The sequence below is a fragment of the Nycticebus coucang genome, chromosome 9 (assembly GCF_027406575.1).
Source record: "Nycticebus coucang isolate mNycCou1 chromosome 9, mNycCou1.pri, whole genome shotgun sequence".
Taxonomy (NCBI): Eukaryota; Metazoa; Chordata; class Mammalia; order Primates; family Lorisidae; genus Nycticebus; species Nycticebus coucang.
Genome location: NC_069788.1, coordinates 127,744,332 through 127,771,904, shown reverse-complemented (window position 1 = coordinate 127,771,904; position 27,573 = coordinate 127,744,332). Strand labels below are relative to the sequence as shown.

Here is a 27,573-nt window from a genome sequence, read left to right as displayed (position 1 = left end):
ATTTTTTTTGGCTGGGGCTGGGTTTGAACCCACCACCTCCGGCATATGGGGCCAGAGCCCTACTCCTTTCAGACACAGGCACCGCCCCAGAGTCTACTTCTTAATAGTATGTCTCATAGTTTATTCCAGAAGTTGGAAACTATAAAATTAAATGTGAATTTTTTTAAGTTTGTAAAGTCGGTTTTATTCCGAAAGGATCTGTGTAGGTGCAAAGGAGTATGCACAGGAGTGACCACGAACACAAGTGATCCTAGGGAACACACACTGACAGACAGACACTGATGGTTTTTTTTGAGACAGAGTCTCAAGCTGTCACCCTGGGTAGAGTGCCATGTTTCACAGCTCACAACAACCTCAAACTCTTGGGCTTAAGCGATTCTCTTGCCTCAGCCTCCCAAGTAGCTGGGACTACAGGTGCTCGCCACAACGCCTGGCTATTTTTTGGCTGCAGTTGTCATTGTTGTTTAGCTGGCCCTACCCACTGAGGGCCCTACCCACTGAGCTATAGGCAGTGAGCCATTGATTTTTTTTTTTTTTTTAAGAAAAGCTCAAGTGCACAAGGACTAGAACAAACCAAAGTTTACACTTCTGCCCTAAAGACAGGCTTTCTATGGTAAAAGGTAAAAAACTACCAACACCTTTAAATAAAAAAAAGCTTTTGCTAAAATAAGAATTTGCTGAAATCTTTCCCACTTGGAAAAAAATTTGAAAATCAGAAACCAAGGATGGTGGTGTGTAGAATGAAGCGGCACTTGGAAGCACCCCTGCTCCCGCCTGGCCCAGAGACTGGCAGGTGAGCCTCAAACCAGAAGAAGAGCTGCACAGCAGCATTTTCCTTCCACTTGTTTAAAGAAAGTACTGTAAGCAGAAATGTCCAAAGGGCCATAACAAGAAAACAGATTCCAAAGAGAAACCTCAAACATTCAGTGACCAAATCCCTCAGAGAAGCCTGAGCAGCCGTGACATAGAGGAAGCTGACACAGTCCTGTGTTTCCACAGGTTCTTCCAGCTTCTATCTTCAGGGAGAAAAAATCCCCAGGCAACAGACTCTACCCGAAGGATAAGGAATTTGTTCAGCAATTCTCAGCTCCAGTGAGCATTAAAATTGCCTGAGAGGGCTTCTTCCTTTTTTAATACCAACACCTGGACTCCACCCAAGATCAATTAAGGCAGGATCCCTGGGTATTGGTATTTTTTAAAGCTCTCGGGTGTTCTGATGTGTGACCAGAGTGGAGATCCATGTAGAAACCTAAAAAAATGCTGGGAAAGGTCAAGAACAACTGTAATTGCTGTGTTTGAACTTCGGGTGTGATAGAAAATGCTTTTCAGGGAGATAAACTTTTTTGGTAATGTTAGGCTGCTGCTCTCATGAGCCTACCCTGCAGTGCACAGCGACAGGACGCCGCCATTGATGGGGAGCTTACCTCGTGCCAGACATGTGCGAGGCACCTCCGCCACCCCAGCCCCCAGTCACTAACCCACTATTCTGCAAAACCAATATTAAACCCATTATCCCAGAACAGTTGACAAGAAATTTATTTTGCCCCAACGCAAAGCAAGTACTCACAGAAACTGGATTTAGAACATGTGTTTGATTACAAAGCAATGCTTTTTATTTTCTTTTAATTGTATGCATAGTAGTTACATGTCTCATGGGCTTATGAAGTAAAAAGGCTGATAAGGTACACAAAAGGCATTTAAAAATTAACCTCATGCATAATTTTTTCTTGTCACAACTGAAATTCAAATGCACAGAACCACTATCATCCTTGATTCCTATCACTTAGCCATTAATTCCCCCATCTGCAGACAAAGTTAGCAGCTTATTTATCCTTGTTTATTTAATGCAGACAAAACAAATCCATGCCAGGGCGTGTGCACGCCTGGTGTCTGACTCCTCCACCCCCACTACAGCGGCAGCAGAGCTCACGAGCTGTTTTGCACTTGGCTTTTCACTTTAATGGTGTGTCTCAAGGATAATTCCCCATCAGTATATAAACTTTAATTTTTTTTCTTCTTTTATGACATAATCTCCTATTCTAATTAACTTTCTAAATTATTTTTGTACCACATAGTATTCCATTGTTCAAATGTACCAGTCCCTTACTAATAGGTATTAAATTCCTTTTAATTGTTTGCTATTATTAAAAATGTTGGAATGAATGACCTTGAGCTAGGTAATTTCATTAAGTATGTATAGATAATTATACCTGTAGAAGGCTAAATTCTTTTTTTTGAGACATGGTCTGACTCTGTTGCCCAGGCTGCAGTGCTATGGTGTCAGCACAGCAACCTCAAACTCTTGGCCTTATACCATCCTCTTGCCTCAGTATCCCAAGTAGCTGGGACTACAGGAGTGTGCCACCAGTCTTGGCTAGTTTTTCCTATTTTTAGTAAAGACAGGGTCTCTCTTGCTCTTCCTTTGGGTGGCTTCAATTTCCTAACCTCAAGTGGTCCTTCTGCCTTGGCCTCCCAAAGTGCTAGGATTACAGGCATGAGCCAAGAGTAAATTCTTAAGATATCAAAAGCCATGCCCTTTCCACTATTTTATGCTGCCTCAAGCTTCTAAAAAGTAACTCACAACTGGACTCATGGTAATTTATATTTATTTTATTTAAAAACTTTACCAAAATACCCCAATTATGATTCTCAGTTTAATAAAAAACTAGAAATGTTTTTCAGAATATACTCAACAACAAAAATAGTCTGGGAGATGGGTTAAACCAAAGTAAAATGACTTTAAAACCTGTGGCATCAACACTGTGCAGACTCTCAATTCCCGTCAGAAGGTGTCTGGTCCTGAGGACTCCGTGTCCCCCTGCGCCGTGCTGATACTGGGAGATAGTGAGTGGGCCTCGAGGCTCACTGAGGGCAGTGTCACAGACATCCTGGCAGGTGGTGACTGTGGAGGGAGGAGTGGGCCTGCGTTACCACCTGCACAGAGGAGAGAACCATTCAGCTAGACAAGTATGCCCCAGTATTTATGTGCTGCACACTCCCCTAAATCACATGGCTGTCACAACAAGGACTGAGGAAGTTAAGATGCTCAAAACTTGTCAGAGACATGAAACATGCCCTTCCTCCTTTGTAGCTGCACTCCTAATCATTTACAGCAACCTCAAACTCTTGGTCTCAAGTGAGTCTCTTGCCTCAGTTTTTCATTTTTAATAGAGACAGGGTGTTGCTCTTGCTCAGGCCAGTCTTGAACTCATCAGCTTACGCCATCCACCTACCTTGGCTTCCCAGAGGGCTAGGATTACAGGAGTGAGCCACGAGACCTAGCCTAGAGAGACAACATTCAACATTCTTAAGGCACACAAGTACTAAGGGTTGTGGTACAGATAATAAATGGTAGGACTCAGGGGTGTCCAATCTTTATTTTTTCTGTCACACATTGGAATAAGAATTGTCTTGGGCCATACATTAAAAACATAAACACTAACAAAAGCTTATGAGCAAAAGAAAGGTTCATGCATAATTTTTGCAATATCCGACATCACAGATTAGCAAACAGACCTCAAATAATCTGCATGCTGCCCACAGGCTGTAGGTTGGACACCCTGCTGCTATCAAGTAGGTTCAACCTCTTACTGGCAGTGTGATTTGGGACAAGTTACTGTGCCCCTCACAAGTTCATTCCCATATACCAAGTGAGATGAGAGTGCCCACCTTCCACAGTGCCCACCTACCAACCAACAGCACTTAAGTGCACAAAAACTAAGAGGGCCTGTTACTGCTCGGAGGTCACCACTATCCCTGCTACAGTTTGGTAGACAGCTGGAAGTTCAACAGGACACTGCGTTAGCCCTAGAATAAGGGTTTGCTGTTAGGTGGAGAAATGCGATTTTTTTTTTCGGATAAATGAATTTTAATCCTCATCTTCTTCCTCTTCTTTGTCCTGGTTAATTTGGAGATACCCCGTAATTCATAACTCTCTTTACTGTTAGCAACTGCATGCAACTAACCACACAGATCACTCTTCTTCAAATATTTTTTGGTAAGATATTTCAAACACCTTTTAGAAAAAGGCATCTCAGAAGTGACAGTGATCTTGCTCTTTTTCCTCTTGATGGTCACCATCCCTCACCCGAGGTTCCTGGCTTTCCGTTCACTTTGATTCTCTCTTGCAAAAAACTGCTCAAAATTAGCAGCATCCATGATTCCATCCTCTAGGGTGGGTGCAATCAAGAGTGAACTTCAGAACTTGCTTCTTTTTGCCCCACTATGCCACAAGTTTTTTCATAGGAGCCATGACAGCAGCGGAGGCAGAAAGGGAGGTGAGCAGACTACCAATGTGATATTTTTTTAAAGGAGGTAAGATAAAAGCCATGTAAAAGCATGTTAAGCCAAAGTTTGCCAAGGCACTGTGCTCTCTGTCCTGCTGCTAATGAGCCCCAACTCAGAGTTGTGTTGTTAGTGCTACTAATTAACAGGAGGAAAACATATTGAACTGGTCATTCAAATGCTATTGACATGTGACTTTGGAAAACACTTTTTCTGTAAAATAGACTTTTCTTCTTTATATTTAATCAAATATGGAAAAAAATTTCTATCCTCTGAGAGCAGTATATTATCTAATATAAAAGCTGGCTGGCAGCAGAAGGGGAGGCAGTTTGGGATAAACAATTTGTTAATATGTTAAAAAATCCAGAGTTGATGGGCAGCGCCTATGACTCAAAGGAGTAGGGCACTGGCCCCATATGCCGGAGGTGGTGGGTTCAAGCCGAGCCTTGGCCAAAAGAAAAAAATCCAGAGTTGATCACATAAATGTCTCCATCTGTCCTCACCATAATTCACGCCTCTACCATTAAAGCACATTGCTTAAGAATACAAAGAATGTTATTATTTAAAAGTACAAAAAAATCCTCATTTAAAATTTTGTGGATTTAGCATAGATATAACAAACCTCTTAAAAACAAATTATCTTAATCTTAAAGACATCTTTCAATTAAGAGTCATAGTAATTTTTCTAAAACCACTTTGTTTTTCTAAAACAAACCCCTTCGTTTTCTAAACCCCTTAATTTTTCTAAAACCCCTTCGTTTTTCAAGTATTTTCCACAGTAGCAAAGTAGAATTTTCCATTAAACTTCTACAGAAGCCACCGTAAGAGTAGACAGTTCTGGATATTTTGGTGATGACTCAATCACAGCTGTCCAAGATGATCAGAATAGTTGTAAAAGGCAAATTCCTTTCACATTATGAAGTCTAACGAAGACCATTTTAAATACTATACATGTATAGTTCCTTTTTGTGAATTGTATCAATTTTGTTTTTTTATAAAAGGAGGGAGGTAAGAGCTGGCTGACATCATTATCATTATAGGAACATCACAATCTATAACACCATATATTTAAGAAGAAAGGAAGTCCTATGTCAATAGTAAAATAAATATTTTAAATAGGAAAAGACTTCTTGAAATTTAGCTTTGTCAGGATATAATAAAAACTAAAATTAATAAATGCTAAGAATTACATTTTAAAAAATCTTTATAGGCTCAGAGCCTGTAGCTCAAGCAGCTAAGGCGCCAGCCACATACACCAGTGCTGGTGGGTTCAAATCCAGTCTGGGCCCGCCAAACAACAATGACAACTACAACCAAAAAATAGCCAGGCATTGTACTGGGCACCTGTAGTCCCAGCTACTTGAGAGGCTGAGGAAAGAGAATCACTCAAGCCCAGGAGTTGGAGGTTGCTGTGAGCTGTGATGCCACAGCACTCTACTCAGGGTGATAGCTTGAGGCTCTGTCTCAAAATAAATAAATAAATAAATAAATAAGTAAATAAAACAATAAAATAAAAAATCTTTATAGAAGGGTAGTGCCTGTGGCTCAAGGAGTAGGGCACCGGCCCCATATACTGGGGGTGGCAGGTTCAAGCCCAGCCCCGGCCAAAACTGCAAAAAAAAAAAACTTTTATAGGACATAAATATTATTTAACCATTCTTACATTCTACAAAACCATAACACAAAGTCCACAAAATAACTAAAGATGCATCCATGTTAGAGCTTCCCTTGTTAATAAAGTAAAAAAAAATTAAAATACGGTATAACTAAGGCCTAGTGCAAATTAATTTTCCACCCATATGATCAATTTAATGTTACTTTCCCCCAATTATTCTTGTTTTTTTTTTTTTGTTTTTGTTTTTTTTTTTATAGAGACAGAGTCTCACTTTATGGCCCTTGGTAGAGTGCCGTGGCCTCACACAGCTCACAGCAACCTCTAATTCCTGGACTTAAGCGATTCTCTTGCCTCAGCCTCCCGAGTAGCTGGGACTACAGGCGCCCGCCACAACGCCCGGCTATTTTTTGGTTGCAATTTGGCCAGGGCCGGGTTTGAACCCGCCACCCTCGGTATATGGGGCCGGCGCCTTACCGACTGAGCCACAGGTGCCACCCCCCCCAATTATTCTTAAGAAAAGTCCATTCCTTGAGTTACTTATCTGCCAAAACTACACTGATACCAAATATTCTTCTTTTCTCATCATAAAACTGCTTTATATAGGGTGGCACCTGTGGCTCAGTCAGTAAGGCGCCGGCCCCATAATACCGAGGGTGGCGGGTTCAAACCCGGCCCCGGCCGAACTGCAACAACAAAAAAAAATAGCCGGGCGTTGTGGCGGGCGCCTGTAGTCCCAGCTGCTTGGGAGGCTGAGGCAAGAGAATCGCTTAAGCCCAGGAGTTGGAGGTTGCTGTGAGCTGTGTGATGCCACGGCACTCTACGGAGGGCCATAAAGTGAAACTCTGTCTCTACAAAAAAAAAAAAAAACCTTAAGAAAAAAAACAAAAAAAAAACTGCTTTATATAGACCTTTGCTTTCCACTAAGTGCATAAAATTACCAATTGACTTGCTCCATGATGTAACAGAACTATCACTTTATGGCCCTCGGTAGAGTGCCGTGGCCTCATACAGCTCACAGCAACCTCCAACTCCTGGGCTTAAGAGATTCTCTTGCCTCAGCCTCCCGAGTAGCTGGGACTACAGGCGCCCGCCACAATGCCCGGCTATTTTTTGGTTGCAGTTTGGCCGGGGCCGGGTTTGAACCCGCCACCCTCAGTATATGGGGCTGGCACCCTACAGACTGAGCCACAGGCGCCGCCCTATAATTTTTTTTTTAATCTCCCAGAAGTCTCTAAGTATCAAGGAACATGATAAATTCAATCATTGAAAAGTTCTGTTATTTCTTATAGTTACTCCCTTACATTTACATAGCAATTCAAAATTTTCTAAATACCTCTCCCCTATCATGTTACCTGATCCTAACAGTAATTCTGGGAGACCCACAAGGTCACTGAGTCACAGAGACATTGAAGTGAGCTTTTCCAAACGCACATGCTCACTCTGAACCTCTGCGTGAACCTGCTGTGAATATCGAGCCAGGATGCTGCCCAGAGGATGCAAAGATGAGACAAACACAGTTCCCATCCGCAAGAGGCCCAGAAACCTGGCGTAGAGACAAGCACATGGAAGAAAACTAAGTTTAAATTAGGTGAAGTAACAGTTGAGCTGAGACTCAGAAGATGGTGGGAAGGCAATGAAGGAAAAGAGATCACCAAAACAGAGCCAAGACAAAGTCAGTGTGTTCAGGGAACTCTGAGGATTCTCTTTTTTCTTTCTTTCTTTCTTTTGACAAAAAGTATAACCTAATTTGTTTTTCTTCTCTTTTTTTTCCTCTGAGTATTCTGAAAAAGTATTGATAGGATAGGAAGGATGGTGAGAGATGAGGCTATAAAGGCAGACCAGGCCCAAATTCCATAAACAACGCAAACTCACAGTTTTGAACAGAGGAATGATATGGGCAAATGTATTTTAGAAAAGATCATTCTAACAGCTGTGTGGAAAACAAGGAGAGAAGAGAGGGGTCTATGGAAATAACCCATATTTTACAGGGAGACTCGGTACTTATAAGAGAATTGGATTTGACTCTGAAATGACATGTTCAGTTGACCAAGCAGGCAGCAATAACACAAACCAGCGTGGGGGCTCGGGAGCTGCAGAGAGAGAAGGGAGACACTGGGACAGGCTACATACTTAGTGAACTGAATGCCTGCAAGATGTGTGAGTGGACTTCAGGGGGCTGCTGGGGACAGAGATTTCAACTACCTTAAGGCAGTTTTAGAGATACAGAATTAAGTCATCTATACAAATATAATTAATGTGAATCGCAGTCACTTAGGAAGAAAAAATAGACTGAGAACAGAAATGATAATGAAAATGCGGGGGAGGGCAAAGAAAGGTAAATCAAAAGAAAAGGAATCAAGAGAATTTAAGGAAAAGAAAAAGGAAGTATCAGAGAGCTAAGTAGGAAGAGACCCAGAAGAGGGAACAGTCACATAAGAGACGGTTTTCAAAAAAGAAAGTCTGGTATAATTCACCTACTAGTGAGCCAACTGGTAGAGCCATGACTACAACTCACTGCTCTTTGTTCTATATCAAATACCTTAGTTATCCACAAATATATTTTTTTTTTTTTTTGAGACAGAGCATCAAGCTGTCGCCCTGGGTAGAGGACTGTTACATCACAGCTCACAGCAACCTCCAACTCTTGGGCTTAAGCGATTCTCTTGCCTCAGCCTCCCAAGCAGTTGGGACTATCGGCACCCACCACAACGCCTGGCTATTTTTTTGGTTGTAGTTGTCATTCTTGTTTGGCAGGCCCGGGCTGAATGGGAACCCACCAGCTCTGGTGTATGTGGCTGGCACCTTAGCCACTTGAGCTATAGGCACCAAGCCAGTTATCCACAATTTTAAAAAGTATTAGTGTTAAAAGGGGTTGGGGGGAATTCCATTCAGGTACTGCTCTGTAATGGGAGGAGAAGCTAAGGAGAGGAACAGGGATAGAGTTTCAAGCACAAATGTCTTTAAGGCATGTCAAGACCAGGGTCCAAATGAGATCACCTAGGAATGGTCCCCTTTAGCCTGTTGGTATGCGGCTTCTGGGTGGGAAGGACCAACGGGCAGGGAGAATAAGAACATGGATTCTGCAATAAGGCAGAGCTGGGTCATCTATTCATTCAACAAATACTAACTGAGCACCTGCTATGTGTCAGGTACTGTCCTACAGCACTGAAGAAAACGACAGCTCCAGTCTCACTGACTTTACAGTCAAGTTGGGTGTAGGGGATGAATGGCAAATAAGTAAAGAAACATAATGTCAGGAAGTGGTAAATGCTACAAAGAGAACAATAAGAAAGACAAAAAATGATGAGAGACTGGGAAAGTCATGTAACTTCTCTAAATCCTGGTTTTCTCAATGATAAAATAAAGAGAACCTATTTAGATGGATTTTATGAGGATTAAACAAGATAACGCATATAAAGTGTTTTGTATAGTGTTGGCACCTAGCACTGGAATAGGTCAGCTCTTAACTTTTATGTAACTGGAAAGCAACGATCTCAAGAGGCAAAGGCCCTCAGGGCGGGCAGCAGAAGGTATCCTGATTCAGAGGGAGGCAAAGAAATGCAGTAAGTTCAGTTTCCCTGAAATGCAGTAAGAAGAAAAACAAGAGTTCTGGAAGGCCTCTAAATAGTTATGCTATTTTAACTGTGTTTTAATGCTATGTAACTGTGTTTTAATCAGCAAGTTGTATCAACAAAATTTAGCATCTTATCTAAAGGTGTTGGTTAATGTACCATTTTGGGAAGACTTTTTTAAAATGTTCATTTACACAGAGAACTCTTTAGACTGGGTATGTAGTTTTTAAAAGCATCACTTAGATTGCTGTGAACAGGAAAAAGGGATAACATTCATATCCAGTTATGATCGTCACAGAGTTTAAACATTGTTTTTAAAAAGACAGAATATCTTAATAAATCACCATGAAAACAAATATGTGTTCTACTTATATTAAATGTAGTTTTAAGCTTTTCAAGTTTGACTTTTAGAATTTTCATAGTTAAGTCATTACTCTATGATGTAATTGTTTCAACAGCTGTTTTTCAGGTCTAAAAAACCAACTATTCCCTGATGCCACGGGTCTGCAGAGTGCCAGTTAGCCCAATGTGCGTGTAAGCAAGGGATTGCCATGCAGACTGTGCATGTGAAGCATCCTAAGACATAATTTAGTACACTTTTTAGACATTTGAAATTGCAATTTTTTTCTTTAAATACACTTAAAATTCATAAAGAATTTTTCTGTTTTATGTTCCTTGATTTTGAATTTATAAAACCAAGTAAAAGAAAAATTATAATTTATTCCAAGTACCAAAGGCAATGATAGAGAATGTTTAATGTCCATTTAAGATACTGGTTGCATATTATATATATATTTATTTGTTTATTTGCTTTAAACGTGTCTCCCTCTGCCACCCTGGCTAGACTGCTGCAGTAGCATAGCTCACTGGGCTCAACGATCCTCCTGCCTCAGCTTCCTAGGCAGCCAGGACTACAGGCACCCACCACAATGCCTGGCTAGTTTTTCTATTCTTATTTATTTATCTTTATTATTTATTTTTTGAGACAGAGTCTCATTTTGTTGCCCTCAGTAGAGTGCCATGGCATCACAGCTCATAGAGCCCTCCAGCTCTTGGGCTTAAGCAATTCTCTTGCCTCAGCCTCTCAAGTAGCTGGGACTACGGGCACCCACCACAACGCCCAGCTATTTTTTTGTTGCAGTTTGGCTGGGGCCGGGTTTGAACCCGCCTTCTTCGGTATATGGGGCCAGCGCCCTACTCACTGAGCCACAGGTACCACCCTATTCTATTTTTAGTAGAGACCGGAGTCTTGCTCTCGCTCAGGCTGGTCTTGAACTCTTGAGCTCAAGTGATCCACCTGCCTCTGCCTCCCAGAGTGCTAAGATTACAGGCATGAGCCACCGTACCTGGTGTGCAGATATATTTTTAAAATATGTATCACATAGCTTTCTAAAAGCTTTTTGGGTTTAGATAATCCATTTCATCAACAGGTTTTAGATTCTATTCTAATCCTTAAACATTTGGTAATCCATTATTATATCTCTGTCATTTTTAAACTTAGAAGAATCCAAACAAAGTGCTCTCCTAAAACAACTTAAGACAAGCATACAGAAGTAAAGAAGGCTTCCATGCAGGCCCCACAGAGCAGCTACAGTGGCTAAACTGCTTGTTCTAAGAAACCACACCTGGCACCAGCCATATGGATAACTAGTGGTATTCTTCTCCATGCAGGTAAAATTGGTTTCTTATAAACTGTGCATTTAAAAATAAATTAAGAAGTAAATAAATGTAATAATCTTTAATCCAAGCACATGTGCTTGCTTTAGCAGCACATATTTCAACTGCATGGAGGATCTTAACCTGGGATCCACTGGCAGCTGACGGGGGATCTGCATGGAAATCATCTGCATAGGAGTAGAATTTGGGAGGAAGAGACGTGGTCACAGCTATCAGTGTTTTAAGCTGATCTGTGGTTCTAATAATCATGGGCTTAAAGGGTTCCCCAGCCCCAGATGCATGTGTCTGTCCAGCAACAGACGGACACTAAAATATCAGCAGTTTCTCTTGTGTTAATCGTGGACACAAAAGGCTACTTGAATGCAGCACTTATCACCTGCACTGTCATTATTTACATGTCTGTCACTTCCACTGGACAATGTGTTCCTTAAGAGCAAGGACAGAAACTTTGTGATCCAAGTGATCAGGTCAGTAGGTACAAAGTAAGTTTCTGCGACGTTATCACCCAGTATTATTATTAACTTGGGAGTCTGTTATTCTTGTCAAACACGCTCCAGGCCAGGAGCGCAGTGGCTCACACCTGTAATCTCAATACTCTGGGAGGCTGAGGTGTGAGTATTCCCTTGAGCTCAGGAGTTCAAGACCAGCCCAAGCAAGAGCAAGCCCCCGTCTCTACTAAAAAGAGAAAAATTAACCAGGCATGGTGTTAGGTGCTTGTAGTCTTAGTTACTCAGGAGGCTGAGGCATAAGGATTTATTATTATTATTATTTTTTTTTTTGAGACAGAATCTCACTGTGTTGCCCTTGGTAGAGTGACATGGTGTCACAGCTCACAGCAACCTCAAACTCTTGGGCTTAAGCGATTGTCTTGCCTCACCTCCCAAGTAGCTGGGACTACACGCGCCTGCCACAACGCCCGGCTATTTTTCTATTGTAATTGTCATTATTGTTTAGCAGGCCCAGGCCAGGTTCGAACCCACCAGCCCCAGTGTATGTGGCCAGCGCCCTCATTGAGCTACAGGTGCCAAGCCATCATAAGGATTTCTTAAGCCTAAGAGTTTGAGGTTGCTGTGAGCTATGACACCATGGCACTCTGTCTAGGGTGACAGAGTGGAACTCTGTCTCAAAAAAAAAAAAAAAAAAATTACAATTAAAATACATAAACTTATAAAAAATTAATTCATTAAAAAAAAAAGCAAACACACACATGCTCCACTGGGACAATGAGTGTGTCTTATCTCTGCATTCTATAAAGCTGCAGCGTGGTGTGGGCTTTGAAATGACTGCTGGACTGAGCTGATCCGTTTCTGCCTAGACAGGCTATAGTTCCTCTTGGCTAACAGCTTGCTTAGATTCACGCTGACCACATCTTGTCTTTCAGATCAGTTCAGAGTCCCGCAATGCAGTTGCTTCCCAGCTGTCTATAAGAGGGTCACCATGTTTCAGCCGTGTTTTGCTGAGTTCTTGAAGCATTTTTCCTGTCCATCCCAGGCTCATCCACTCTTGCTAACTGGCCTGCTGACTTCAATTCTCCTCACATACGTAACCCCATCCTGCAGATTTCTCATCCCTCCAGAGCTTCCCTTTAGAGCTTGAGAAGAAATCCCATAGGTCTTGGTGAAGATGGTGCCTGGGCATTTAATGGTTCCTGCGGAACATTTTGTCTCTGCTTTCCAAAATTAGTCACTATTTGCTTCCTTACTTTCATGCTTTAAAAAGGGTATTTAAAATGTTACAATAGTTTCATCCCAAAAGATGTTTAAGACATGTATGTATAGCCTATTACTTTTTCTGTTTTTCAAATTAGTTGACAAATGTTTATTTTAAAATTTATAACTGAAGGTAAAAATAAAGCAGTTCCTATAGGAAGAATAACTGTACCAGCACCTGTAAAAACAACTCCAATACTTTTTCCCCTAAAAAGCAATAGTTAATGTGAAAGATTTGTTTCTTCTTATGCCAAGTTCCAGCTGCTTCGCTTTGTTTAAAACTGACTTCAAAGTTTAAACACTGTCCTGTCCCAACAAATAACCTCCCCTAGATGGAATTATCTCAAATACTATCCTCAGCACTCTGACTACCACACCTGCAGCCTTTTAATTCAACATTTTATAAACTATCCAAAGGGAGACGATAGATTTTTTTCCCCTGTTCCTTAACTTATGCCTTTTGGAGAGTTGAGGTTAGTGTAAGAAGGGAGCTCTATACCTGGGGTGAATTTATAGATATTTTAGAAGAATTAAAAATTGGCATTAATATTGCTACTGTGCTGACTATTAAGAAAGAAAGAAATCATAAGGAAATGAAAAAACCTGAATAGTTCCAAATTAAAAACTTTTAAAGTAAAAATCATACCTTTAAATGCAGATGTAAGGTACAGATTGGGCTCTATTTGTGTCCGATCCATATCACCTGGTGAAGATACATCAAAAAAAATTTTTTTTCTCACAAGAAAATCAGTTAAGCACAGATATACTCATAATTCATTTCTATTCATTAAAAAATCACACAAACCAAATATACTCCACAGTTACTCTCATAAAACCAGGTAAACCAAAGCCTGATCAAGCATCCTTAAAGTAAAGAAGGAAGTTAAACAGCAGAATTTTAATGACTGTCAATAGAAAAATACTTTACTTAGTGGATGATTATCTTTATGTATCAGAGATGAGAGAAAGGGGGAAACAAAGGATCAGGAGATAATTTGCAATTTGTGTTGAATAGCAGAAACGCATGGGTCATTTCTGCTAAGGTTAAAAGTTTTCACAGATTCTCTTACCTAAGAATTTAATTGTAACAAAAAGCAGTGCACAGTCTCCCTAGTCCCCAGGCCAGCCTGAGGCCTGTTGCCCAACACACCCTGCGGGAAGAGTCAAGGGGGCTGCAGGAAGCACAAAAGGGCAATACCCTGTTAAACCAAAGCAGATTTTAACAGGAAAACAGGTTGCAGGAAAATTATTTTTATGGCCAGAGAATTAGTAAGTAGAGAAAAGTTAAATAATGGAAGAGAGGAATCTTCAGCAGACACAGATCTCAAGCCAACAAGACTCCTGGGATTTGAGGGCGAGGGCCTGTGCTGATGCTATAGATCTGTGCTCTGAAACACAGTCAATCCATAACCAGCAGTAAGTGTTATTTCAAACAAATTCTCGGGGTGGGGTGATATGAAAAAATTCACAATACAGTATAATCTGTGTCTCTTTTCTAATTTTCTCCAAGATAAAAATCAGTCATTTCTCAAGCTGCTTTATTTCACAAAAATTTCAGATAGATTTCACAAGGAGATAAGACATTTAAATGACCAAGAGTGTAAACACTACACATTTCATTACACCAAACAATACATTCTCTCTGGAGACATTCATGTTAAATTATTGTAGTTAAACTGTAGAAAACTTATTAAAAAATTAATGGATGCAATGAAGAAAAATTAAAGCTAAAAATATTAATTTTAGAGGAAAATATAGTTTTATAAACATGACATTGTACACAAATACAATTATTTGTATATTTGAAATCCAAAAATAGACTAAAAGTAAATATCCAATTTTGATATAGTTTTAAAAAAATCTTTAAATGCATTAAAAGTGCTTACTATGACCTTAACTATTGAATGCTATCTCTGTTCACTTCCACCCTAAGTTTCCAAGAGTGAGAGAAGAAGTCATTAGCGCCCTCGAGCTGCCTTTCAGATCAGGCACAGAGCATCCAGCACAAACATGAAAACAAAGGCATGAGTGCCACCTCCCAGGACCTCTGCACTGAAGAACCATTTGTTTGTAGCAAGTAATGAGAATACTACCTGCATAATTGGGTTGATAAAGGATCTTGGCAGAGGTTGTCACATATGGGCAGTGTATATACATGGTAATGATTACATATTGTTTTGCTTTTATTATATAAACTAAAACTCTCCTCAATCAACTCAGGGAGAATCCTGATTTCTACAAAAAATATTTTCTAACAATTAAAAAAAAGCCGCTTTCTCAGTACAGAGTTGACTATTTGTAACTTATTTAACTAGGAGCTTCATAATTCTCACTCCGCTGAATGGGGTTATTGGGAGGGTAAGGATCAAAGTTGCAAATACAACCTACAACCAGGTCAACACAACCTAAAAACTGCTTGTCAAGATTGTAGAGTCTTACATCTCCTCATCATACTGGCTCAAAATTGAAAAAGCATAATACTTACTGGTTTTAGATCAAAGGATAATAAGAAAAATTTTCTAATTATTTGATTTATAAATTTCTATGGAAATTTTGAGTGGGTGATACTGACTAGAAACTGAATCATAAATTATCTATGAATATAGTTTATCTTTTTACCTTTACCATAAAAAGCAGATGTTAGTGTTTGTTGAACTGTTTGATGATAACACAAAATAAAGACTAAGTGATCTCAGCTTTGGAAATAGAGACCTAGGCTGGAACACACAAGCACTACTGAACAAGCTTTCAATGCAGGCCCATGCTGGGACTGAACTGCTGTGTGCTCCGTGCTTTTTCCACACACTCCCCTTATCTCAGTATGTCAGCTTTTCACTTTAAATAATCATTCAAAATCTTATGGTTATATGGTGCCAATTGAAAGTAAGCCATGTTATAATCAGTGCAAAGCCATGTTATAGTTAGTGTACAAGCTTTTCGAATACTGTATCTAAAAGGACAGAAATTTGGGCTGTATAATTACTATACTCTTTTATTTAAAAAACATTTACTTTTGGCTTGATCTTTAATGCTATCTTCAGTAATAATCACTGGTGTAGCAACACTTAAATCTATAAATCTTCATAATATTACTTTAAATCGATTCTTTACAATTATCTAAGAAAGCTGTATACTACTACTGGGCTGTGAACTGTAAAACAAGGCTACAAAGATGAAGGTCCCCCAAAATATGAGTTTTTAAACCCATATAACAAAAATAATTATTTTTTGAGACAGAGTCTCACTTTGCCACCCTTTGTGGAGTGCGGTGGTGTCACAGCTCACAGCAACCTCAAACTCTTGGGCTGAAGTAATTCTCTTCTCTCAATCTCCCAAGTAGCTGGGAATATAGGTGCCTGCCACAACACCCAGCTATTTTTAGAGATGAAGTCTTGCTCTGGCTCAAGCTGGTCTTGAACCTGTGAGCTCAGGCAATCCACCTGCCTCGGCCTCCCCAGAGTGCTAGGATTACAGGTGTGAGCTACGACACCCAGTCCAAAACATAAATTTTTAAAGGGTTATGTCCAGAATTTAAAACAAAATCTGCTGGGTGTCATGGCTCATGCCTGTAATCCAAGCACTCTGGGAGGCCATGACAGATGGATTGCTTGAGCTCACAAGTTCGAGACCAGCCTGAGCAAGAGTGAGACCTCATCTCTACTAAAAACAGAAAAACTGACACAAGAGGATCTCTTGAACCCAAGAGCTAGAGGTTGGGGTGAACTATGATGCCAGGGTGATAGCTTGAGACTCTGTCTAAAAAAAAAAATAAAAATAATAACAAAATAAATAAATATATAAAACGAAATCTAATAAGGAGACATCTAAAATTGGTAACATTCAGGGTAGCCACATCTTTATACTAATTTGAGTTTGCTGAAAAAAACCTGCAAGAATATTATAAAGTTACTTGAAAATATATAAAAAGAAGTTAGCAGATTTTAAACAAATGATCTGGCCAGATCTTCCAGATTTACTCATTGCTTACATATCTAGTAGGTATACCAACTCTTTCAAATAATAGCATTTTCAAAAATAGGATCTTGGGTATATACATCAAAGTATATACCCAACTGCCAAGAAGTTGATTATTCATTAGGAAAATAGATGACCCAGCTATCCTGAATGCAGAAGATAATTTATTTGAAATACATACATTTAACTATTAAAGCTCATTAAAGGCATCTGAGTAATTGAACATAGTCCCGTGTGGTTACAACAGAGCATGCCTGCTTTTTAGGGACATTCCAGCATTAAAACTGGGCTGGGAACAGAGTACAAGTAGACAATTTTATCTGCAATGCACTTTCTGTTGGTTGAATAGACTATGAAACAGCTACTAAAACACATTTCTCTCAGATGATTCTTGATAAAAGCATGCAATATTGGTTTAAAAGCTAAAAGAATCTTACAAATTACGATAGGTCTGCTTTGTGAAAAAATTCATGCAGATCCCATGATTTCATTTACAGGATGTACAAACTAAGCCAACTAATGGAGGCTGTAAGAGGTCAGAATAGTGGCTTTGTGCTGGGGGGATGGTTGGAATTGCAGTTGAAAGCAAACTGACGGTCTTGGCTGTGTTCTGTTTCTTAACTGTTCCTGTACTGGTTGTACAAGCGTGCCCCATTTATTAGAATTCCTTGAGTTGCATAATGACGACATGTGCTTCTCTGTATGTATATCATTCTTCCAGAAAAATTAAAATTATAGCTGAGTTTCAGCAATTAAAAGGTGATAATTTTGTAGTTTTAAACTTTTTTCCAAAGATAAAATAACCAAGTTACTAACCTTACTAGGTAACTTTAGCATCAAGAGAATAGTTAACTGCTGACTACAAAGATGAATTCCTATCTATGTTATTTTTCTTAAAACCCTGAAATACCACTAAGCTGAAATTATTCAGAAGTAGAAGGTAACTTTTTGTTATTGTTGCTCTAGTTTAACTCTCAAAAGGCTCACTACCTAGGGTACTTTATGATTCTTAGCCATTTGCTTTAAATGAAAGTACAAACTCTAATCCAATTTTAACTAATCTTGAAAGCATTTCTAAAACTCAATACATTCTATAACTGCACATTTAATTCCTTTCTTGATACAAAAATGTTTGCTGTTTCAGTTTATGTCTGTAAAGTAATAATATCATAACTACACTTAAACTTCACAATAAGGCCTACAATTCTTTTTTTTTTCAGAAATTGAAATTTTATAAAAATGCATTTTTCTCTTACATATCCATAAAATGATATAATTTTTGCAAGTATAGAAATGTGTCATAAATTATACAGAATGTTCCTTAATTACAGCTCGATGCAACTTGGTACTTTCCTCCCTCCCTATAAAACGAGAGAGAACCAACAAAATAATATATATATATAACTGTATATGTATATATTTATATAATATAGAAGGCCTACAATTCTAATTCAACTATAATACACAGACTGTTAGCAGTCACTATTATAGCATTCTTATAAATGATATTCAATAACTACACCAAAGCTGAATGCAACGTAACTCCCTATTTACTAAACAGTTTGAAGCTAAGTGGCTCCATAAACTACACACAGAAAATTGAGGTGGAAACCCATCTAAAATATGAAGACTTCTCTCAAATTATGGCTTGTAATTATCACTAAAAATACAATCTATTATCTCTGTAGCCTGTACAGTGGGTTTTGCCATATATTCCTAACTCAATTTAGAAACAAAAATTAAATATGACATAGTGGCCAGTTCACTTCCCCTAGGCTAGACCTGGTAACTTTTGAAAGAGTAGAAGAATGAAAAATGAGTTTTCAAATATAGGAAGTCACTAGAAAATAAGAACACCACCATTCTATGTTCTAAAGTAAGAGCTTTAAAGATTTTCTGTTGAATAGTAAGTTTCAGAGCAAGGGGGAGGGAAGGAAAGGGGGGGGGGGTCTCTGCTCACTGTACACATGACACTAGTGGGAATAGGGGCCAGTCCAAGTTCTCCATTACCATTACTGGGGGTAACAGTTCCAAGCTGTGCGCCACAGCTGTACTGGCCCTGCCAGCAAGGCTAGTGCAGCAGTGCTTTGATAGCATGGGGCCCCGAAGTATCAGGATATAGAGAAGGCAGCAGTTGTTGGCTGTGAAAACAGTCTGATACAAACCAGATGGGAACTTACTAGCTGGGTACCACAAAGGAAAACAATTGGCTCATTCAACAAACTCAGGCCCCTGCCCCAGAGAATTCACAGAAGACAATAACAGTCACCCAGAGTTGACACAAACAAGAAACAGCCATGTGGTTACAGTTTAAAGAATTGCTTTTCCTTAGACTAAACAAAGTTTTGATTTCCAATTCTCATATTCATTAATTGATTTTCAGGTCCTTTTGCCAAAAACATATACTTCATTTACAGAACATAGGCTTTTGTGACAACAAGGGACATAGAAACTAATTTTGCCCTGAGTCCTATAAAGTGTTTCGAACATAGGCTAAGCTATTTCAGGAAATTGGCAAATTTAGAAAATTGATTGATCATGCTTACACAGTAATTAGAAAATATCCAACACACTATTTGGACTTATCCTAAGTCCAGATTTATATGAATGTAAGCAGAATGACACAAAGGCAATCATCACAAGGCTTCCAATAGAACCACATTTCTACCCAAGCATTCACAGGGGAAAACTACTATGTTTTCCATAACCTAAGTGGAAGAGGCTCATCATACAAAAAGGTGCCCATCTACTCTGACAAGTATGACAGAGATCAACAATTAGATTTTAAAATGCTTTCTGGCAATAACATTTCACTTAAAGACCTTTGTCGGTATGTATTCCATGACAGACTAACTTGTATTACTATTTTAACAAGAAGTAAACAGCATTCTAGCTTAAAATAATTCATAATTAACTGCATTTTTGCTATTGGAAACCCCAGCACAACTTTGGCCTCTTAATTTACTTAAAAAAAACACCCCAGAGGCAGCGCCCGTGGCTCAGTGGGTAGGGTACCAGCCACATACACCCTGGCTGGTGGGTTCGAACCCAGCCCAAGGCCACCTAAACAACAATGACAAATGCAACAAAAAAATAGCTGAGCATATGACAGGCACCTGTAGTTCCAGCTACTTGGGAGGTTGAGACAAAAGAATCACTTAAGCCCAAGAGTTTGAGGTTGCTGTGAACTGTGATGCCACAGCACTTTACTGAGGGCAACATAGTAAGAATCTGTCTCAAAAAACAAACAAAAAAAACCCCAGAAAGTCTTAAATTTATAATCACCAGTCTTAGGTCATGGATAAGGAGCCCAGGGAGAAACTCTGAAAATAATGAGATAATATATTTACCAAGAATTTGTCAAGCACATATTTAAAAATATAATTCAGTGAACCTATTTTATTTTGCTTTTATAATAAAAAATAATAATTCGGAGCGGCACCTGTGGCTCAGTCGGTAAGGCACCAGCCCCATATACCAAGGGTGGTGGGTTCAAACCCGGCCCCGGCCGAACTGCAACAAAAAAATAGCCGGGTGTTGTGGCGGGCGCCTGTAGTCCCAGCTACTCGGGAGGCTGAGGCAAGAGAATCGCTTAAGCCCAGGAGTTGGAGGTTGCTGTGAGCCGTGTGATGCCACGGCACTCTACTGAGGGCCATAAAGTGAGACTCTGTCTCTACAAAAAATAATAATAATAATTCGATTTCTTAAAGGAAAAAGACATATACCTGTGGACTTGTGAAAATGATTGTGGTATAAGAGACGTAACTTGGGTCTCCCAATGTACATTTGCTACATTTCCCAGATTATTCCCACTGGCACTTTCCATCCTAAAAGCTATGGCTGAACATTCAAAAACACTTTTCCTATTCCATTAGCTCTTTCATCTCATACAGAGTAATTCTGAAATAAGCCAGAGAAACAGAAGTGGAGCAACAATTTAGTGTGGAGGTTTATGCCATCTTAAGTATTTTCACCCATAGGTATTTTAGCCCTGTACTCTGCTGAGTGCATATATGTATGTGTGTTTGTGTGTGTGTGTGTGTGTGTGTATGTATATATATATGTATGTATACATAGCTGGTACTCCTTTCCTATTCCCTAAAGTCAAATTTAGTTTGAGCAATCATTTTGACTAAATTTTGACTAAATGTAATTGTCAAATTCAAGAAATTGGTTTGTGGTTATATTATAAGGTGAAGTCTCACATAAACCTAGGAAAGGAAAAAAAAACAAGAAAACACATTAAAGTGTTACAAAAGAGGAATTAGGGTGGTGCCTGTGGCTCAGGGAGTAGGGCACCAGTCCCATATACCAAAGGTGGCAGGTTCAAACCTGACCCTGGCCAAAACTGCAACAAAAAAATTAATTAATTAAAAAAAAAAAAGAAAAGAGGAATTAGGCAAAAATGCATCAAACATCAATGCATCAAATCCATTAAAACATCTGTTGAAAGTATTTTTTTTTTTTTTTGAGACAGAGTCTCACATTATCGCCCTCAGTAGAGTGCTATGAAATCACAGCTCACAGCAACCTTAAACTCCTGGGCTTAGGCGATTCTCTTGCCTCAGCCTCCTGAGTAGCTGGGACTATAGGCACCTGCCACAATGCCTAGCCATTGTTTCGTGCAGTTTCGTTGGGGCCGGATTCGAACCCGCCACCCTAGGTATATGGGGCCGGGGCCCTACCCACTGAGCCACAGGCACCACCCTTGTTAAAAGTTTTTCTCAATACATGAAGTTAACTCCAGCAAGGCAATTAAAAAAGGTGGTTTGCCTGGAATTTATTAGTAAATGTATTTCTTAGACCTTTGGATAATTCATGAAAAAAATGCAGTTGGTTTCGTTTCTATTATTAGGCATATCAATAATTGTTTATATACATATACATCTTTAGAAACTGTCCATTTCATCTTTTATGAGGTATATATATATAGATATAGATATGACCTAACGGATGGCATAAATTTAAGGAAAACATTTAACACGTCTTTTCTAATCTTACAAATGGTTCTGAATACAATTTCAGAGAAGGCAAGGGCCAGATCATAGCAAATCTTTTAGGTCACAGTCTGGATTTTATTCTGGTACAAAAAAGTCATTGGTGGGTTTGAGCAGGGAGTCATATGATCTGATTCATATTTTGAAAGTTTATTCTGGCTCTGGGACGAGAATAGACAATAGGAGACGAGGAAGGAGAAAAGGAATATCAGCTAAGAAACTTAATAGGATGACACTAAGATTAAAAATATTATACTTAAAAAATCAACTGCACAATTATAGAAGGTAAGAAATTCAGCTGGATACTAGGTTGCTGACAAATCTTAGCCAGCTTCATTAAAATACTGAAAACACCATCAGGCAGCAGTTTTAACACTTTCTCTGAAGACTGAGATGATCAGAACAGTGAGGTTATTTAACCTCTTTGAGCCTTAAGTCTTCTTATCTGTACAACAACTACCATAAAAATATCTTAACAGAGCTCAAGGAAATGCAAAAGTTATTCAAGGAGCTTCAAAATAGAGTAGAATCTCTCAGTAATAGAGTTGACCAGGCAGAAGAAAGGATCTCTGAAATTGAAGACAAAGCTTTTGAACATTCTCAAACACTCAAAGAGGCAGACAAATGGAGAGCAAAAACTCATCATTCCCTGAGAGAGTTGTGGGATCACTCCAAAAGAACAAACATTCATTTTATAGGAATTCCTGAAGGAGAACAAGATGGTCCTAACAGTACAGATGCTCTACTCCAAGAGATTATGGAGGTGAATTTCCCAAGCATTGCAGATGCTGTCTACTATTCAGATAGCAGACAGTTTCAGAACCCCAACAAGACTCAATCCAAATAAAGCATCTCCATCATTGTGATTAACTTTGCCAAAGTTAAGATGAAGGAGAAAATTCTGCAAGTAGCCAGATGTAAGAAAAGCATCACCTACAGAGGGAGAAATATCAGAATGACTGCAGATCTCTCAGTTGAAACTTTTCAAGCCAGAAGAAGATGATCATCAACAATTAATCTCCTAAAACAAAACAACTTTCAGCTCAGGATCCTGTATCTGAGTTTCATTTGTGATGGAGAAATCAAATACTTTAATGACATACACATGTTGAAGAAATTTTCCATAACTAAACCAGCTCTCCGGGATATTCTCAGACCCATCCTCCACAATGAGAAACACAATGCTCTACCACTAAAGTAAACTCACCCAGAAATTTCTGAACAAATCCCAACTTCCACAGTGATGAAAGGATTAAAAATATCCACTGGACATTTGAAAAACTTAACACCCAAAACACTACCATGGGCTCAACGCCTGTAGCTCAAGGGGCTAGGGTGCCAGCCACATACACCGGAGTTGGTGGGTTTGAACCAAGCTTGGGCCTGCCAAACAACAATGACAACTACAACCAAAAAATAGGCGGGTGTTGTGGCAAGTGCCTGTAGTCCCAGCTACTTAGGAGGCTGAGGCAAGAGAATCACTTAAACCTAAGAGTTGGAGGTTTCTGTGAGTTGTGACACCACTGCACTCTACCCAGGGCAACAGCTTAAGATATGTCTCAAAAACAAAAACAACCCCAAAACTAAAACACTACTATGCTTATCAGTTCTCTCAATGTGAATGAGGCTTGGCACCCGTAGCACAGTGGTTATGGTGCCAGCCACATACACCGAGGCTGGTAGGTTCAAACCCAGTTCGGGCCAGCTAAGCAACAATGATATGCAACAGAAAAATAGCTGGGTGTTGTGGTGGATGCCTGTAGTCCCAGCTACTTGGGAAGCTGAGGTAAGAGAATCGCTTAAGCCCAAGAGTTGGGGGTTGCTGTGAGCTGTGTGATGCTACAGAACTCTACCTAGGGTGACATAGTGAGGCTCTGTCTCAAAAAATAATAATATAATCATGTGAATGGTTTAAATTATCTTCTAAAGAAGCACAGGTTAGCTGACTGTTTACATAAACTCAGATCAGATATCTGCTGCATACAAGAACCTCATCTTACCTTAAAGGATAAAATAGACTCAAGTAGAAAATTGGACATGTGTAATACAGGCAAATGGAAATAAGAAAAATGCTGTGGTTGCAATATTATTTGCAGATACAATTGAATTCAAATCAACAAAGAAAGAAAGATAAGGATGGTCACTACATATTTGTTAAGGGAAACATCCAACATGAAGAGATTTTGATAAATAACGTTTATGAACCCTGCCAGAATGCTCCTCAATTTATAAAGCAAACCCTAATGGAGATGAACAACTTGGTATCTTCCTGCACTATAATAGTTGGAGATTTTAACACCCCTTTGACTGTCTTGAATAGATCTTCCAAGAAGAAACTAAATGAAGACATATTAGACTTAAACTTGACCCTAGAACAAATGGACTTAACAGACATCTATAGAACATTTCATCCTAATAAAACTGAATATACATTCTTCTCATCAGACCATGGATCATCCTCCAAAATTGATCATATCTTAGGACACAAGTCTAACCTCAGCAAATTTAAAAGAATAGAAATTATCCTTTGTATCTTCTTAGACCACCATGGAATAAATGTTGAACTCAACAGCAGCAGGAATCTTCATACTCAAACAAAGTCATGGAAACTAAATAATCTTAGGCTGAATGATAGCTGGGTCAAAGACAAGATCAAGAAGGAAATCACCAAATTTTTGGAACAAAATGATAAGACACAAATTATCAAAGCCTGTAGGATACTGCAAAGGCAGTCATAAGGGTCATTATCGTGTTGGAAGCCTTCATCAAGAAACAGAAAGAGAGGAAGCCAACAACTTAATAAGCCACCTCAAAAAACTGGAAAAGAAACAGAACTCCAATCCCAAATCCAGCAGATGAAAAGAAATAACTACAATTAGGGCAGAATTAAATGAAATTGAAAACAAAAGAATCATTCAGAAGATCAACGAAACAAAAAGTTGGTTTTTTGAAAAGATTATTAATTGATAAACCTTTGGTCAACCTAACCAGAAACAGAAAAATAAAACCTCTAACATCATCAATCACAAATGATAAAGGAGAAATAACAACAGACACTTCAGAAATGCAAAAAAATCCTCAATGATTACTACAAAAACTCTATTCTCAGAAATATGAAAATCTGAAGGAAACAGACCAATACCTGGAAGCATGCCACCTTCCTAGACGGAACTAGAAATTTTGAATAGACCTATATCAATCACTGAAATAGCATCAACAATACAAAATCTCCCAAAAAGAAAAGTTTGGGATCAAACGGCTTGACATCAGAATTCTACCAATCCTTTAAAGAGGAACTAGTACCTATATTATACAACCTTTTCCAAAGCATAGAAAAAGAAGGAATACTGGTGTGGCATCCATAGCACAGTGGTTACGGCACCAGCCACATACACTGAGGGTGACGAGTTTGAACCCGGCCCAGGTCAGCTAAACAACTGCAACAACAACAACAACAACAACAAAAATAGTCAGGAGCTGTGGTGGAAGCCTGTAGTCCCATCTACTTGGGAGACTGAGGCAGGAGAATCACATGAGCCTAAGAGTTTGAGGTTGCTGTGAGCTGTGACACCATGGCACTATACCGTGGGCAAAATAGTGAGACTGTGTCTCAAAAAAGAAAAAAATAAACAAGGAATACTTTCCAACACATTCTATGAAGCAAATATCACCCTGATACCAAAACCAGGAAAGGATTCAACAAAGAAAGAAAATTATAGACCAATATCATTAATGAATATAGATGCAAAAATATTCAATAAGATCTTAGCAAACAGAATTCAACAACACATCAAAAAAATTATACACCACGATCAAATTGGTTTTATTCCAGGGTTAAAAGGTTGGTTCAAAATACATAAATCTATAAATATAATACATCACATAAATAAAATAAAAAACAAAGACTATATGATTCTCTCAATTCATGCAGAAAAAGCTTTTGATAATATCCAGTATCCTTTCATGATCAGAACACTTAAGAAAAAAGGCTCAGATGGGTCATTTCCTAAACCGATAGAGGCCATCGATAGCAAACCCACAGCCAATATCATATTGAATGGAGTAGAATTGAAAACATTTCCACTCAGATCAGGAACTAGGCAAGGATGCCCACTATCTTCCTCTACTATTCAACATAGTAACAGAAGTCTTAACCATCACAATCAGGCAAGAGAAGGCAATCAAGGGTATCGAAATGGGGTCAGAGGAGAGCAAATTCTTACTCTTCACAGATGATCTGATCCTATACCTGGAAAATCCCAGGGACTCAACTACGAAAGTCTTAGAAGCAATCAAGGAATACAGCAGCGTCTCAGGATACAAAATCAATACTTACAAATCAGTAGCTTTTCTATATGCCAACAATAGTCAAGCTGAAAATACAGTCAAGGACTTTATTCCTTTTACAGTAGTGCCAAAGAAGATGAAACATCTGGGAATTTACCTTTAAAAGGACATGAAAGACCTCTATAAGGAGAATTATGAAACTCTGAGACAAGAAACAGCTGAAGATGTTAACAAATGGAAAAACATACCATGTTCATAGCTGGGAAGAATCAACATTGTTAAAATGTCCATACTTCCGAAAGCAATCTACAGATTTAATGAAATCCCTATTAATGCACCAATGTCATACTTTCAAGAGCTCGAAAAAATAGTGCTTCATTTTATATGGAATCAGAAAAAATGTATTGAATAGCCAATACATTATTCAGAAATAAAAATCAATCAGGAGGTATCACGTTACCAGACTTCAGGCTATACTGTAAGTCTATAGTGATCAAAACAGCATGGTACTGGCACAAAAACAGAGAGGTAGATTTATGGAAGAGAATACAGAAGGAAGAGATAAACCCAGCTACTTACTTAATCATCATCTGATCTTTGATAAGCCTATCAAAAACATTCAGTGGGGGAAAGACTCCCTATTTAACAAATGGTGCTGGGTGAACTGGCTGGTGACCTGTAGAAGACTGAAACTGGACCCCCGGGACCTTTCACCATTAAGAAAAATTGATTCTCACTGGATAAAAGATTTAAACTTAAGACATGAAACTATAAAGATACTTGGAGAGAGTGCAGGGAAAACACTTGAAGAAATCAGCCTGGGAAAATATTTTATGAAGAAGACCCTCTAGGCAAGGTGAAGCAACACCAAAAATACATTACTGGGATATGATCAAACTAAAAAGCTTCTGCACAGCCAAGGGGACAGTAAGTAAAGCAAACAGACAACCTTCAGAATGGGAGAAGATTTTTGCAGGTTATCCTTCCAACAAAGATCTGATAACTAGAATCCACAGAGAACTCGAACTAATCAATAAGAAAAGAACAAATAACCCCATTTCTATGTCGGCAAGAGACTTGAACAGAAACTTCTCTGATGAAGACAGGCACACAGCCTACAAACACATGAAAAAAAGCTCACCATCCTAAACCATCAGAGAGATGCAAATCAAAACCACTTTGAGATATCATCTAACTCCAGTAAGATTAGCCCACATCACGAAATCCCAAAACTACAGATGTTGGCATGGATGCGGAGAGAAGGGAACAATTCTACACTGCTGATGGGAATGCAAGCTAATATGACCCTTTTGGAAAGAAGTTTGGAGAATACTCAAGGAACTAAAAGTATACCTACCATTCAATCCTGCAATTCCTCTACTAGCTATATACCCAGATGATCAAACATCACTTTACAACAAAGACATTTGCACCAGAATGTTTATTGCAGCCCAATT

The 27,573-nt window shown here is 39.0% G+C and overlaps 1 protein-coding gene and 1 pseudogene across 3 annotated transcripts in view; both read right to left on the bottom strand.

Moving 5' to 3' along the window:
- Nucleotides 1-1,606: 1,606 nt before the first annotated feature.
- Nucleotides 1,607-27,573, bottom strand: part of KIAA0586 (KIAA0586 ortholog) — a 156,821-nt gene continuing 130,854 nt past the window's right edge. For all 3 annotated transcript variants that reach the window (XM_053602348.1, XM_053602347.1, XM_053602349.1), the window contains 2 exons: nucleotides 13,504-13,560; nucleotides 1,607-2,934 (listed from right to left, as the gene is read on the bottom strand). In XM_053602348.1, coding sequence (XP_053458323.1) covers nucleotides 2,783-2,934; nucleotides 13,504-13,560 — 209 coding nt within the window. In that variant the 3' untranslated portion in view covers nucleotides 1,607-2,782. The remainder of the gene's footprint in view (nucleotides 2,935-13,503; nucleotides 13,561-27,573) is intronic.
- LOC128593943 (60S ribosomal protein L22-like) lies at nucleotides 2,963-4,252 on the bottom strand (annotated as a pseudogene).